At 39.8% G+C, this 16,562-nt stretch overlaps 1 protein-coding gene across 4 annotated transcripts in view; it reads right to left on the bottom strand.

Moving 5' to 3' along the window:
* Positions 1-16,562, bottom strand: part of abcc8 (ATP-binding cassette, sub-family C (CFTR/MRP), member 8) — a 63,767-nt gene that overhangs the window by 34,686 nt on the left and 12,519 nt on the right. For all 4 annotated transcript variants that reach the window (XM_044356699.1, XM_044356702.1, XM_044356700.1 and 1 more), the window contains exons 6-13: positions 13,913-14,155; positions 9,851-10,039; positions 7,818-7,982; positions 7,567-7,722; positions 3,642-3,776; positions 2,257-2,419; positions 1,403-1,443; positions 295-440 (exon numbers count right to left, since the gene is read on the bottom strand). In XM_044356699.1, the coding sequence (XP_044212634.1) occupies positions 295-440; positions 1,403-1,443; positions 2,257-2,419; positions 3,642-3,776; positions 7,567-7,722; positions 7,818-7,982; positions 9,851-10,039; positions 13,913-14,155 (1,238 nt within the window). The remainder of the gene's footprint in view (positions 1-294; positions 441-1,402; positions 1,444-2,256; positions 2,420-3,641; positions 3,777-7,566; positions 7,723-7,817; positions 7,983-9,850; positions 10,040-13,912; positions 14,156-16,562) is intronic.

Below are 16,562 nucleotides of genomic sequence, written 5' to 3'. Positions count from 1 at the left end.
CTGAAGACACACTTGTATTGGCTGATTATTATTGGCTGTTTCTAATGTGCTTCACAAGCATTGGCTCATTCACAGCTGTGTCACTGGTAACATCCAATCATATTCATGCAGGGAGAACGGTGCGGACAGTACATTTATGACAACGCTTCTCCTCTAAATCTAACTGTATAACAACATGCTATAAATCCTTGATGTGTCAATCAAACTGTGCTCTTTGTAATTTATGAAAAAATCTACATGCATATGATGATCTGAATTTACACTCAAATGTCTGAATATTTTTTAGTTCCTCACCTAACAAGAGCCTTGACAGTGGAGCGCACCACGCTGGAGAGCAGGAAGAGGGGGGTGACCAGGATGTGAAAGAGGGACAGAGAGGCAAAGGCCACAGCTGGGGACAGGTCAGCGTCCTCAGAGATGTGGACGTGAACCACGAACGTCTGCAGGATAAGAGGAGGAAGAGAATGATGGAAGTTAGTCTAAACAGCATGGATTTAGGGATGGTACAAACTCATGACCTGTTCAAAACAAAAAAAAAATCCATCAAAGATAAACAGATTCATTCTTTGGCTGTCAGCATCAACGTGTTATCGAACTTGAGCTGTTGGATCAAGGCTGAGGAGCAAGATCAAATTATATCAAAGATGAATCATTTGTCTACATTTGTCCTGTATAGTTGTCCCTCTCCTTGATATCTGTCTGACTTTTGTAATTTGTCACCACTCAACTCTACAACCATGAAGGACTTCTATAAATACAGACAGGATTTAATGTGGTGCTGTCAGTGAGCCATCCACTGTGTCTCTGTGCAATGTCACAAACATCTTCAGAGTCAGACTGTACTGTCTCTCTGTCCTTCACACTGAGGGAAGTGAACAGGATTCACTCAGCTGAGTAGTTGTTGGCTATGCTTATAACTAGACAACAATAAACACACACGTATTGAATCTTTAACTTTTAGGTGAATTAATGGAAGAGGGGGCTGCAGCTAATTCAGTGGTCTGTCCACTGACCATGGTCGCTAACACGGATCACTGGTTATCATTGGTCACTGGTGCGGTTATACCTAGATAGTAATCAGTACAGTACGGTGCAACAATAAGATTATAGGCATAATCAATAAATCGATAATTGAGTATATTTAATAGACAAAGGATTACAATCTCTGACATTTATTTGGCTAACAGCATTGCCAACAGAAGGTGGAGAGGGAGGAGAAGGTGGATCAGGACCACAGAGACCATTCCACTGACCACTCATTAACTGGTCTGGCCCACTAGATTCAGTGCCCCCCACTGGTAGCAACCAGTGATCCATGTCAGCGACAATAGTCAGTGGACAGACCACTGAATTGGCTACAACATTGGCTGCAGATTAATGGGAGAACTGGATTTACACTCACCGTCAGTACAGCTGCGATGGGAATAGCTGCATTCATGAAAACTGAAAAAGACAACATAAAAATACAGGATTGTGTGAGACACTGGAAGATTTTTTAAACAAACAATGCTATGTGGAGAATAACTATTTCCGGCTGGTGTGTGGATTTTTGTGAAGATCCTCACAAAAATAAGTAGTTTACTCATCTCAACTAAAGTTGTTTCACAACAACTCTTCCAAACCAATTCGACCAAAGTCAAAAATACATGGCTGGTGTGACTGCAAGTAAATAAAAAGTAATCACAACATCCTGGTTGGCTGAATGTTGTTAGAACATTTGTCGCAAACAACGCCTCTTTCTATTTCCTGTCACTCTCGGTTGTTTATACAGTAATACAGCAAATTCAAACTGTCATAGTAAAAACAAGGTTGTTATTGCATGTTACTTGATGTTAAGTTACACTTTGTTTCTAATACTGTCAAGGAGAAAATTGTTATTGTTATCTCTTCCTTAATCTGCAATTATTGATTTTAGATTGGACACCATGGATTGGAGCCATGCAGACTGAAGCCGCTGTCGTTGTGAGGACGTGGAAGGCGTTAAGGAGGACAATCTGCAGAGAGCAGATAAGTATTGAGTGACCATAAAGAGCAATGGAAGTACAATAACATCTCTAATGTCTAAAACATTAGTTATCTTTACACCCAGTTATTTTTATACTTATGTATTGACTCACATATGTTGACTGGAAATGGAAAGTTTCAATAAGATTGAAATTGCAATAGAAACACGTGTAAAGTACATAATGATCTCTGGGATTTTTTTCCCTTACCATTTCAAAAGTTCAAATGTCAAGAGTACAAAGAGTGACTTACTGGATATGGATGTGTAAATAGCGAAAGCCTGCAGGCTGGTGAGCTCTTTGCCCCTGGTCTCCTCCACGCTGTCACAGAAGATGCCTTCCCAGGCATACAGCTTCAGCAGCTTGATGCCCCGCAGCAGCTCATTGGTCTTCTTTAGACGCTCACTGGAGTATTCCTGAGAGCAGAGGGGGAGACTTTGATTATACAACTGTAACAGATGAGTAAAGAAGACCTGACAGATCAAGGAGAGATGTATTAAAAGAGGCGCAGCCAGGGGGCGACACAAGCGTAATCACTGGATAGTCTATCTGGGTTCAATTGCCAATACAAACATCAAAGCCATCAAAGCAAAGTGTTTTTCTTGGTATAAAATCGTGCTTCACAGTATTGCAGACTCAAGGAAACAGTATTATTACATTTGACTGGTCTTATTGAATTATTTAATGAACAATAGCCTTGTAGCAGTGGGCGGCAGTGGACAGCCCTGAGGCAGAATGAGCACATCTTGTGTGATTGAAAACATTTTGCTGTTTTACCTGGATAAATCACAGCTGTTATTCTCCAAGGAGATATCTAAGAGTGTGTGTGTGTGTGTATCTGAGATAGAGAGGAGCATGCGACATCATTACATCCACTTCATTACCAATATTGACCCTCACTGTTTGTCAAGTTCTGCATGGTCTGACAGGTCAGAGCCCACACAATGAAGAACATATTTACATTTCATTTTACCACCTGAAAACACTGGTGGGAACCAAGCACTCTGGTATAAACTAGTCTTTATTGATCAGTCTCTAAAATTTGAGGTTCATACTCGGTTACAATAGGTGGAACAAGACTATGGGCCCGTTTTGTGAATTTTTTGTGCTTGCATCTGTTCAAACAAACCCACTTGTGCCATGGTGGATGGAGGGACGCAGCTGAAGTTGTGCTTATTCTGAAAAGGTGGCACAGTGCAATTTTGGTTCTCATTTCAACATGAAATTGTGCTTGACTCCTCCTGCTTGGATACTAGATGAAAAGTCAGGGGATTATTAGAGCTATCAAAATTCGTGCCTTGGGACAAATGAATGTCTGAACCAAATTTCACGGTACTCCATTCCATAGCTGTCAAAATCTTTCACTCTGAAACAGAAAAATCGCCCTGCTAGCACTAGATAAACAGTCAAATATCACCAAAACATTAGGATATATTTATCAAATTGTGGTATCAGCATACCAAATGTTGTGCTGGTTCATTAAGTAGATGTCAAAATATATCACTGCTTGAGATACATTTTTGACCTACTCTTGCACTAAATGAAACGTCAGGGGATCAGCAAAGTCATTAGGATTAAAAAACAGGAGCACTCAGCAGGACTACTTATAAATGTAAAAGCACCCATGACGATACTCACCAAAGTGCTCTTTTGTGTTTGGGACAGCTTTGTGGCCACAAAATATTGGACAGGAGCTAACACAGCAATGACAGTTGCTCCAATCAAGGCACTCATTCCCAAGAGGTAGTAGAGTAGGATCACTCCCACAATGATCTGAGAGAGGGACACACAGAGAGAGAAAGGACCGGATATCAACCTTGTGGAGAGAAAACACAGGAATATGAGACTTCCAAAGAAGCAGGCTTCAGTCACAACACTCAATGCTACCAGCTGACCTTATAACAAGACTAAAGGTCTACAACCAGGCTAGTGGCTCCCTGAGGCTTTACTAAGACACAGTAGTGTTTTGAGATACATGCTAATATCTGCATGCTAACATATAGTCACAATGAAGATGCTAACATGGTGACACTAAGAACATTGCCATGTTCATCTTAGTTTAGCGTTTTAGCATGGTAATATTCTCTAGTTAGCACTAAACAAAAGTACAGCTGTGGCTTAGTTTTGCATGTACTTAGTTATAAACCAAAGTATTGGACAAATTAAAATGACGACCTAATGATGGGGACATGGATGTCTGCACTGAGGGTCATGGTAATCCATCCAATAGTTATTGAGACATTTCACTCAAAACCACATACAAACTCTTGGTACCAATAGACAAAAAGTCAGGGGATCAGCAAAGTAATTAGGATTCGTCATCTGAGGACCATGAATGTCTGCACACAATTTGATTGCAATCCACCAAATAGTTGAGATATTTCCATCTGGACTGACCAACAGGCCAATATTGCAAAATGCTAGCGTGGCTAAAAACTGTGTTAAGAAGAGCATCACTTTCTGAGAAGCTGTGCATGCAAGGAGAAGTCACATAAAGCTTAAAACTGCCTATAACTGACTCCATTTAGAAAGCTGTCGTATCTGAATCCTGCTTTGAACAAGCCAATGCAGCGAATGGCAGGCATTACTTTTTCAGTGGATGTACACTCTGACATTTATACACAAATGCTTACAGGGGAATGCAAATGTAAAGATGCATATTTCTTGAAGGTTATGGTTTCAAGTACACAACTAACATTGGTCAGTAAGTTGAATGAATTAAGAATGGTGACACTTAAATACTTATGAGAAGTTTTCTTCATCCTCCACAGGCATCAACTCTTTATCTACCAGTTAACAACAGAGATGAGTCATGTTCCCACCTGTCCGTTCAGCCCCTGCCATCTTTGGCATCAAACTGAACCCATGCAGATTCAGAAATCCCCAGGACACACAGAACCAGATGGAGATGGATGTGACATTTCTCTCACATCCTCTCCTTCATCCATCACCTGATAATGTGTGCCACCGGAGACATGAGGTGGTGATGTGTGAAAGAACAGTAGGATATGATTTTCTTTCCTTTTGTAATGACTCCATTAGAAGTGTGAGTCATATGTAACTATGACATTTGCTATAGCAACAGAAATGTACAGATGTGGAGCCCACAACCCCGTCACAGTTAATGTTTGCCGCTAACATAAATCATACCTGATTTAACAGTGTCATTGTTAAGAAGCTTCACACTACATGACATACATAGCATCACTCTCTGTAATTCACTGCACCTGCTTCCTGGCTGCAACTTGCAGCAGCTTTTGAATTTAGAGTTGAAACAATTTGACAATTAATTGATTAGTCAAACACTAGAAAATTAATTGACAACTATTTTGCCACTTTTTAAACAAATCTGCCAAACATTTGTGTGTACTAGCTTCTTAATGTTAGTATTTCCTGCTTTTCCCTGGTTTGCATCATTTGGATGTTGGACTGTTTGTTGGACAAAATGAGAAATTTGAGTGTGTCATCTTGGGCTCTTGGAAATTGTGATGGGCATTTTTCTCTATTTTCTGACATGTTACTGACAAAACAATTCATTCATTCATCCAGAAAATGTTGCAGCTCTATTTACCATAAGGAGCATCTACACTTTACAGACATGGGGATATTTTTAAAAAGAGGCGAATGTATTTCTAATTTCTCAAGCAGTTATCTACCTGCTATCTACAAATACTTAATTAATTTGAGCTTTTGACAAATAATTGACTCCAGTATGATTAGATTGGATTTCATAGTCTACGGTCAACTGGCCACATGATAAATAATTAATCAAATTTGGATTATGAAAGGATTAATCTCTAATCTAAGTATCTAACTGTGATTATTGAACCCATTGTATGCTGAGAGGTGAGCAGCACACACACAGCAAAAAGCTGTCTCTGGAGATACAGAGATGATTTTGCAGCCATTCTTCTAAGTGATACAGTGACATACTGGACTTATTTCTCAAAATGTCAGTGTGGGCCATTAATAATAAACACCAAGAGATCCATATATTAAAATGTCAAAATATATCTAACAAAGTTAAACAGCTATAGAAAACCACTGACACATCTGAGATCACTGGTGAAACCCAGCGACAGTCCTATCAGGGCAGGAGGCAGTAAAAAGGAAGCACAATGGATTCATACACAAAGCAGACAGCTGGGTAGAGACACAGAATACTAATGCAGCTCAGACCTGAGAGAAACCAGCAGGTTTAAGGATCTCACGCAGCCAGCATCTGACCTGCTGTGGCTGTGTTTTTACTCGTAAGCATAACATTTACATTTTTATATCAATACCTCCTCTGTTTATTGGTGATTCTTGGCGTGTAGCAGCATCAAAACTTGGAAGCACTGCTAGCTGTGTTTTTGCCTTTAAACTGTCTGCAGAAATTATAACACTGAAAATACAATAAGGCAAAGTTTACCATGTAGATGATATCAGGCAAACTAAAATGCAAATAGGCAGTGCTATCAGTTCACATATAAGCACATTTTCTTCATGTGTAACTTTATGGCAACAAACATTATGCAAGTTGTGTTTTTGGACCCCAGGATTTATCGTTGGTCCTTGGAACAGCACTTCTTGCTATAAAGAGATAAGAGAATACATTTCTCCGAACACAAGATGAGGTGCCAGCACAGCCCACAATAAGCCAGAAGAAATATCAGCCAAAAAATACATGAAAGCAGTGTAATAGTACCTCAGTAAAGCATTAGCACACACACTGTGCTTGCTGCAGAAACTCATTTCCGAAAAAAATGAGCAACATTGTATCGTGAACCTGCATTGTTCACAAGTTTTATTATACTAGTAGTTCATCACCAAACTCCACTGACTGCAATTAGTCTACAATATAATGTAAATGATAATGTTTTTTCGCAGGAAACTCCATGTCTGTTTCACAGAAATCAAACTGTATCCAGCAGATTTCCAGTGATAGTGAATTTCCATGTCAAACAAATCAACCTCATTAGTTTGCTGAGACTGTGTTTTTATGATTTATCAGGATGTCGGTTTTCAACTCTTTCTCTTGAGGACTTAACAGTATAGTATAACAACATTGATTATGCAGTACTGTATGACAGGAATTATACAATCCACTTATAGGACAACATTTCAAAGCATGAAGGTCACAGGTTTGCAATCAACTGCACACATTTGCAGTGAATCTATTCTACTGTAACTCCCACAGGGGCTATAACACCTGATGCTCCGTTCTCAGCCTTCACATCTCTGTATACAATCCTTTATTTTCAACATGATTGTAAAGCGAGCTTTGCCCCATACTGATGAGTCAGATGGAAAAAGACAAACACAATGCACAACGGGATATGGAACAATAAAGATAGCATGCAGCACGATTCAGAGCAGTAAAATCCAGTGTAGCATAATAACTCAGGGTGACAAACACAATTTAAACAGAGCTGAGTGAAGTTTAAGACAACAGGATGCAAAGAAAACACATTGTGCAACAATATACAATGCAATGAAAGCGCATTAGAAAAACAGAAAGGTAGCAAAATGTTAAAAAAAGGCAACACATCCATAACACCAAGCAGACAAACATGTTTCTTACCTGTACTGGCATGGCCCACAGGTTAGGACACAGAAAGAAGAACCACATGAGCTGGTTGGTATCTATGGCAACCAGGTTGCAGATTTGAGCAACAGTTAGCTCGCCCATGGACATGTTGGAGGTGCACAGACGCATGATCTTGTTGTAGATTTTTGTCTGAGGAGAAAACAGCCACATTGGGATCTATGTGGACTCACAGTAGAACCTCAATATGGAAACATGTCACATGGAGAATTTCTGAAGCACCGTACCTGTATGGCCCCGCGCAGGTTGATGCCTGTTTCGATGGCCACATAATAGGAAGCCTGGAGGAACGTCCTCTGCAGGAGCAGAGCGAAGAAGAGCAGCACAGCCAGCACATATGCATTCTCCAGAAACTCCTTGGAGGAAATGAAATAGATCCCCAGTAACCTCATCTGGAAACACAGACAGGTAGGAAGAGGGGGGATGGGGTGGAGATATCGATCAGTTTATCAGTGTCAGTCAGGCAGGAATCTCGGCAAGGTCAATAACACAGGCTGAACTCTGCAGGAATGGATTTGACTTGGTGATTTAGAGAGTTTTTTGTCAGTATTGAATTTCAACTAAAATTGTTCCTGTTCATCACTTCAAAAGTCGAGGCTAACAGTATAATGTACATTTCACACCAGGCGACAACACTGCATGTGAAATGCAATTAGACTGAACTCAAGTGGAGCCCTTGCACTGTATAATGCAGCTCATATGTATGTGGAGTGTGAGCTGGAAACCAAAGAAGAATGTAGTTCAGCTATGAGACGGTCACAAAGATGTATTAATTCTGCATCAGGAAAGAGATCATTCTCCCAGAAAGAATTATAAATCATTGATTAGAAATGAGCCTCAACATCACATCAACTCATCCCTGAAATCTCTCCTGGCTATCCCTTTCTCATCCTATCACCCAAAATGTGCATATTTCTCACTTCCTGCACACAAACACGCTATTATTCTTCAAACTCATTAGTGCGAATTGCAACTATTTTACAAACAGACCTATTTTCAGTCCTCTCTTCAAACTGCAACACTGTCAAAAGCATTTTTTGTTGGAGTGCCTGATGAGTCTTTAGACTATTTTAAACTAACTTTTGATATTCAACTGTACCGCCCTGTGACTTTCACACAAATAACTGAGGAGTTATTCTTACAGATGGATGTCTGCTTGACTGTCTCATATGGCAGTCTGCCCTGTGTGAAATCTAAGAAACTGAGACGGCTCCTGCGGCAATAGGTCTCATAAATATTTGACGAGGCTTAAATTAGTGCATCATCAGGGCAGGTGTACTGGGGAAGAGAGGGCATCATAAATGTCTCATCAAACTATAACTGTGACCTTTAAGGGGCAGACCATGTGACCTGTGTTAGGTCTACTCAGGCTGTGTTTTTCTGTTTCTGAATCCTTGTCTGAGTTCTTTGTTTATTTCTCATAACATCACTGTCTCTATGCTACATACTGTAATTATGTTATGTGACAAGAGTTCAATTTCCCTGTGATCCAACTGTGGATCTTAAATGTTTCATGTCATAAGAAAAGTGAAAATAAAGCTAGAGAGAAGATTACAATTTTCAGCGTTAAACCATTAGGGCTGTCAAGATAAATCAAAATCTAGCTGTAAAATCACTTCAGTGTCATTGTTAAGATGAGAAAATAAAAACAGAAGAAAAAAACAAGAATATTTAGTGAGAAATGACGAGAAGGTGATTTGTGTTTGCAAAGAAAACAAAATAAATTTCAACTTTATGATTGAACCCGGATTAACCCGGGTTGATTCATTCTCCTATAAACTAAAACTGATGCCATCATAACAACAAATTCTACACAAAGTAATGTTAAAATCATGGTGTGATATGGACACACACACACACGCGCACGCACGCACGCACACACACACACACACACACACACACACACAGATGTTGAAGCAATATCTCATCCTTTCCAAATAGCTTCATTTCCACTTGTCCTCTCCTGCCTTTTGTATATTCAACTAATTCTGTCTCTACTGCAAGTGTGATCAAATCTTCTAACCTTCAGTGGATGGCGTATTACAAGTATCATCACAAATCATTAGAAATAAATAATGTGACATGCTTGGAGTTGCATTCTCTTCAGTCCTTTGAGTACATTTGCAGAAAAAATGTTTTGATGAGTGAAAATTCTCCACATACAGTACAAAGTATAATGCACTAATGAACCATGAGTATCATTCCTTCTGTTCTTTTATGCTTTTCTACTGTGTGCATGGCGGTATCGTTGCCTCCTTACCGGTTGCTGAATGGTGCGGTTGTCCTTGCTGATGTGGTGGACGATGCCAGAGATGCAGAGAGGACCGGCGAAACCCAGCAGGTCGGCCAGGAAGCGGAATGTGATGCTGAGGATTAGAGGTCTGCCAAATGCTTTCCTCAAGGCCTGCCAGATCCACTTTGGACCCTGGGTGCCTGTCCCCTGTGGCCTCTGAAGAAAGATTTAAAAACACGGACAGAGTAGAAAAATATCAGTGTTAAGCAGGAGTGAATATTTTGGAGAAATTAGATAAATTTGAATGTCCCAACATGGCTAATCTGCAGTGACTGAATAGCATTTCTGACAAGTTATTTCAAACTATATTACAAATATGAATCGCCATCAAGGGCAAATTCGCATCGTTCCATTTGCATGATGGAGCTGCTGTTGAAGATAGGAGTAAATTGGATGGTTACTTCTTTGTAGAGACCAAACCAAACAGCCATTTCTCTGTGGAGTTTTAACTTGCAGCACAACAAAAAGTGAAACTAGGTTAGAAAATAACAAACAGCCTGCGAACGGTGAGAGAGAGGAAGCAATTATTTGAACATAAACGCTGAATCGACACTATTAACTCGGTCGACCACTGCAACAGAAAACTGCAAAATGAGGTCAAGTTTAGGGATCCCATCCTCCCCACTGCTACTGCTGCTGCATCATGGGATGTGGTGATTACTGGTGAGTGAGATGAGCTCTTCAGTCATGTATAACTGCTCTGTAACTAATGATGCTGAAACACCATGACAGTGAGGCGAAGGATGAGGATTTAACAGGAAGTGAATGCATGTTAAGGGTTTTCATTACTTCAAATGATACTTTTAGTGTTTAATAGATTTCAAAAACACACTGAATGAGCTAATTATCTTAATTTATATTAATTTATACTGTCCGAAATATATTAACGCCACAAACAACACAACAGCTCGGTTCAGTGAGTCAGTTAGCAGTGATCAGAAAACATCTGGACTGTCACAGTGCAGTAAACACTCCCAGAACGTTTTCTGTGTGTGTGTGCGTGTCTGTGCCTGCGTGTGTATGTGTGTGAACATGACATGAGTCACTCTCATCAGAGCTATGAGAACAGACGTGACCGTTATCACGTGTCTCCCTCTTTCCATTTGAGTTCACACTGAACCTTCAAACAAAACATGTGTCACAATGCACGTCTCTCTCTCTCTCTCAAACACACACAAACACACACACAGACACACACATCCTTCCAGCTCCCTACCTAGGGTTCAAACAAGGAGGGAGGATGTTTCATTCTCACACACTCAGAGTGAAGCTAGCTTCCCATGAAGTGCAGTGCTTTCACCCCCGCAGGGGTCGGGATGTCGCCTCGTTCACAGTAGAATGGGAATGACCCGGCGCCTCAAGGCTCTCCTCTAAATGCCCCACCTCCCCCCACCCCCCACCACCTCTCCACTGGGATCTCTCGAGCTCTCTCATCCTTCTCTGCTGCCGGAAGGAAGTGGGGTTGCGTTCACACCGGACGCACACGCAGCAGTGACGAATCTCTGTGACCTTCCAAATACTGGAAAACAATGACCCTGCAGAAGAGGCCCTTCACCTCTGACCCCTGACACGTGCTCCAAAAAGTGAGACAGCGGAGAAAGAGAGAGGCAGAAGAGAAGGAAGAAAAAGAGGGAAACCTCTCTGTGTTGGCCTGCATTGAAAAGACTGGAAGAAAATCATCTCAGGGCGAGAGCAGTGATTTATCAGCAGAGTGGAAAAGGAAAGAGGCAAATTCTCTACCAAACAGATTACATTATCATATAAAAATGGAAAATGTATTAAATTTCATGCATTCCATCTTTCTAGGGATATTGAAGAACTGTACTGAAAAATGTATCAGTACAGAGGAGGAAGATCTAAAAAAAAGGGTTCATACATCATTTTAAAGGAAGAAGTGTTTGTTACTTAATAATATTTTAAGTTAGCGCACTTAAAATATTTATAGATGGTTTGAGAGCATATGAGGATACATTGTGTGAAATTAAAGCTTTTTGGAAGACACTTTTGTCCAAAGCTGTTTTTTTCCACTCTCATATACTGTACATACACATTTGAAACAATGTGGTTAAGTGTCTTGCTCATGGACACTTCAACATGTAGAGAGAAAGAGCTAGGGATTAAATCATCAACTCTACAAGTAATGGCCAACCCGTTCTACCACCAGTGCTATAGCTGCCCTTATTGTTGTTGTATTTAACAGAATCCATCCATCCATCTGCTTTCTATACCCACTTAGAGTCACAGGGGCCTGTCAGGATCCCAGCAAACATTGTGCAAGAGTGAAGGATACATCCTGAAAAAAGCTGCAAGTCTATCACAGGGACAACACATCGTCACATTCACACCTTAAGACAATCTAGAGTTTCCACCACACCTTAAGACTGTAAGAAAAATGTAGGAAACAGAGCATGTGGAAGAAACCCACAAAGACACAGATTCTGGTAGACAAGATGGTTACTCTGCTAAGGCCCCAGCTGACAGGCAGATTAATACAGAACTGTATCTGTACCGTGCCACCCTTGTCTGAAAAGGTGTCTAATATTATGTCAATCAAAGATATTAGAAACACCTTGTAGTGCACAATACAATCTAATACAGCACAGCAAAAACAACAGTCTGGGTTGGGTTTAATCCAAACCTGTGACACTGCATCCACAGAAATGTTTCACAAAAAGACTGCTAGAGAAGACGGGGGATTCTGTATTTATGTTTTATGTCCAAATAAAAGAGGAAATTAAAGGACAGGGAGATAGATAGAAAACTATCATGGACATGTTTACAGGCAGTGTGACATTTCAGTGTTTACACTATCAATTAATTATTTCTCTGACGTCTGAATACAGATAAATGGTCCCAACTCTGCCAGGACTGAGTCATCACAGGACAGAGAGCAGCTTAAGAGAACAGCTGTATGAAAAGAAAACAAAAACTAAAATTCCCAGATCATTTCGTGCATGTCAGATTCACAACTGTCACCAATTAAACATTACTAAAAATAAGTTTTTAAGACAGCTGAAATCAACAAATGAGATAAAAATCCCCTCCTGAATACATTTATCTGTTTGGAATAATAATCTGTGCCTGATATGTTTTTTCCACAAGAAAGTTCAATGAGTCACAAATTCTCAAAATTACATTTGCTACTTCTCCCTCATTGAAAAAACCATAATCTATGTATATATCTATATGATATGCAAGTGCTGTGTTTAAGTGGGATTTAACAAGGAAACGTTCCACTTTCAGCAGATGAATATGAAAACAGCCATCTAGTGTCAAACTCTGCAAACAAGTAAATTAACAATAAGCAAAACACTTTCTTGACTGGAAGGCGACTTTAAAATAAAATGAAGCAGGAGCCAAATAAGCTGCACACTAAGCTCTTACATAAATACTTAAAACCTTATTTATGCCTCTGAGTGGAAGATTCAAGTTGATGATAATCACCACATTTAGAACAAGACAGCAGTTTTCTCCCATTAAGTAATCTAGTTTATGTCTACTTAAAGTAATATAAGGACCCTTAATATGCAGTCATCCACTTTGTTATTTGTGTACAAAATCATTAAACTTTCCCATCTCTACTTCTCACAAAAACTAGAATTCAGGGGAGAAACAGCTCAGTTAACTGTTTCTGCCCGCTGCACCAGAGACATCCGTGATGATTTATTCAGCCCTTATTATACAAGATGAAGGAGAGTAAAGCGTCGATCTCAAGAGCTGAAGTGAAATCAGATACTCAACTTGGGGCTCATCTCCCACATATTAAGAGATCTTTTTACATTTTATTTTTTTTATTGCTTGTTATAACAGAATAAACAGGAGCCAACTAGTTTCTTTGCAAATGCACTTCATGAAAACTGGCACAGCATTCTCATGTAATATTTACTTAGTCTTTACCTTGTGTTGGTTCAATTAATGTTTCATGTGAGCTGTGTCTTTTGATGCCCTTTTCAAAGCATTAGACCGTACTCCTGTGCTGTTTACAAAGAAGAAAAAATTAACAGTGCACCAGTCTAGCAGTACACTCACCTTCTGGTCTTCGAAGGCCTTTCGCAGCTTAATGTAGTTGGTGAGGGCTCTCATTGCAATGGGTAGTTTTCCGATGACTTTGAGGTCAATGGGTCGTCTGTGCGCGGAGGTGATGAAGGTGTTCATCCACCAGTAGGTGGCTTTGGACAACAGGTTGACAAAGGGCTGCAGAAAACGAACGCCCAGGTCCTGAAGATCCTCAGGAGGCTTCACCTCTGTTGGGTTTGCAAAACACATGTAGCGCTGTGAGAGAAGGAAGAACAGAAACAAAAGTTTAATTAATTGACTGTCTGTGTTGTCTGCAGTAACCTGAAAACCAACAGTGGTCCCACAGAGAATATTGCAACAACCAACCACTGATCAGACACTCAATGACACAGAAACATCAACTCATCTGTGATCTACGGAGATAATGATAATTTTCTCTGTGCTGCAGATGAGAGCTACAACATAATGGATATGACAGTTGAACACACTCTCATTACTGGGTTTAATTATAGCAGCTGAACAATAAACTGTCTGTGTATTAACCACAGGTTGTCTGATATTACTGTGGCAAATGATTCATCTCGGCACAGCTTTACCTTAAATTTGATGTTCTACTTTCATTGCTATTACATTCAACAGGACTAGGTCAAAACCTAATATATGGCTGGACAGTGTATGAAATGTTTGAAGATATATGCTTAGATCTGTTTGTTTAAATTTAACATGAGATGGTAACTTCTTCAAGAATTTCATTTTATGAATGTAAAATTTGGCTAAAATGAGCAAATTAATAACATAGTGTTCATTGCTGGAGAAATTAGGATTGTTGAATATTGATAACAAATCATGTTATTTAAGTAAAAATTATTTCCGTAAATATATTTTATGATCCAACTGAAAATCAGCCTAAAACATTGTCACATGTACACACTGAATAAACACATGTTCTAGTGTTTCCACCAAACAATTACAGAAAGAGCATTTGTCTTCTATATTAGGAATATACATGATAAGCACATAATGCCAGTTGACAGTGTGTTCATTACAGTACTATGCTCACTTTGGGAAACAGGAACACTACATTTCTCTATAAAATCTTCATATGAATACAGAAGCCCTTTACAGTTAAATAGCTGCTAAGCAAGCAAGATGTTGTTAAACCAATTTTCAAAAATAAAGATTTGTTTTTATGGAACATTATTCCATAAAAAACATTTGTGAGGAGAATAGTTGTGCTTATATAGAAGAGACCAACACACAAGAAAATGCCTATGAAAGTTGCAGAGTTTGATAGGAAGTTTAAGGGCACATTCATAAAATATTAAGAACACCTACTTTTTTAAACAGAAAGTTTGGGATGATATTCCACATGCTATCTGGATCTTTTAGAAATCTTTTGATCAAGTTAATTTTGATAATATGGTTGAATGAGGAAAAGTCCAAAACATTAAGACCTCTGTTAGAGACATAACCTCCTTTTTTACCTTGTGTGGCTTATTTTTCCAAGTGAAGTTAAAAGGCCTTTAAAAAGTTAAAAAGGTTTTATGTTTGGTGACATTAAGGGAGGAAAAGACATAAGAGACTCTTGTTTTTGTATAATGGGCTGCTCAAGCGGCCCACATAGTGACCAGCCCACCGGGATTTCTCCTGTGCTCCCGATGGCCAGTTCGACTCTGTCTTGGGATGACAACGGACATTGACCGGCTGGTCATCTCAGGGTCGGACTGCTGGCTGCTAGCAGCTGAAATGACTGGCCCGCACCCGGCCAGCAGCTCCTCAGTACATATATTGGTCTCAGACATTCATTCCCTACCAGTTCATTGAATTTGCTTCAGTGGACACTTGCACTGTAGCCATCCTGATCCTGTCTGTTCCTGATCCTGTACTTTACCTGTTCCTGTGGTTTCAACCTTTTTGCCTGTTTATCACCTGCCTGTGTGCCTTGCCCCTTTGAACTGGTTAACCTGTTTTGGACTGCCTCCTGTTGCTTCCTGTAAGCCTGTGTTTTTGATTTTCTCATTTCACCTGCCTGTCTCAACAGTCTGCACTTGGGTTCACCTGCTCCATGCCACATTTAACACTAGGATACTTGGCTGTCCCAAGCTTTGGCCGACTTCGGCCGACCAGAAGTGTAACTTCATCACAGTGAGTGACTCAGTCACCGACAGACATTTGGGTTTGTAGGGCTGGCCTTGCTGTTGCGGTCCAGCCAAAAAAGAAGACTGGCTGGAGATTACACATTTGAAAAAATGTCAACAGAATAAAATGAACAGAGATAAATAGCTATGGTTTTCTTTGCGGTGAAATTTCAGCTTCACAATGTAATGTTCAAGGACATTTCTACTCCTGCTGTGAAACAGCGAAACACAGTCAGTAGATGAGCAGTGTGTGATCTTAGGCTTGATGGAAACTAGGTTAGTGACTGGCAGAGGAATTACTGCAGAAAACGTCACACTAGACTATTTATAAACACAGAACATGTTCTCAGTTAAATTCATTACATGGTAGATATTATCATAATAATTGGGTCTCACGGTTTTGTTACAAAATGGGTCAATATAAGAATAATATGTTTTTAATTGTTTTGCTAATCATTGTTTAGTGTGTTAATTACTGGAATATGATTATGATTGAACAGTTGAAGGGATTTGGAAGAACAGTT

The sequence above is a fragment of the Thunnus albacares genome, chromosome 7, assembly GCF_914725855.1.
Source record: "Thunnus albacares chromosome 7, fThuAlb1.1, whole genome shotgun sequence".
In the NCBI taxonomy this organism is placed as follows: Eukaryota; Metazoa; Chordata; class Actinopteri; order Scombriformes; family Scombridae; genus Thunnus; species Thunnus albacares.
This window is presented reverse-complemented; position numbering and strand designations above follow the sequence as displayed.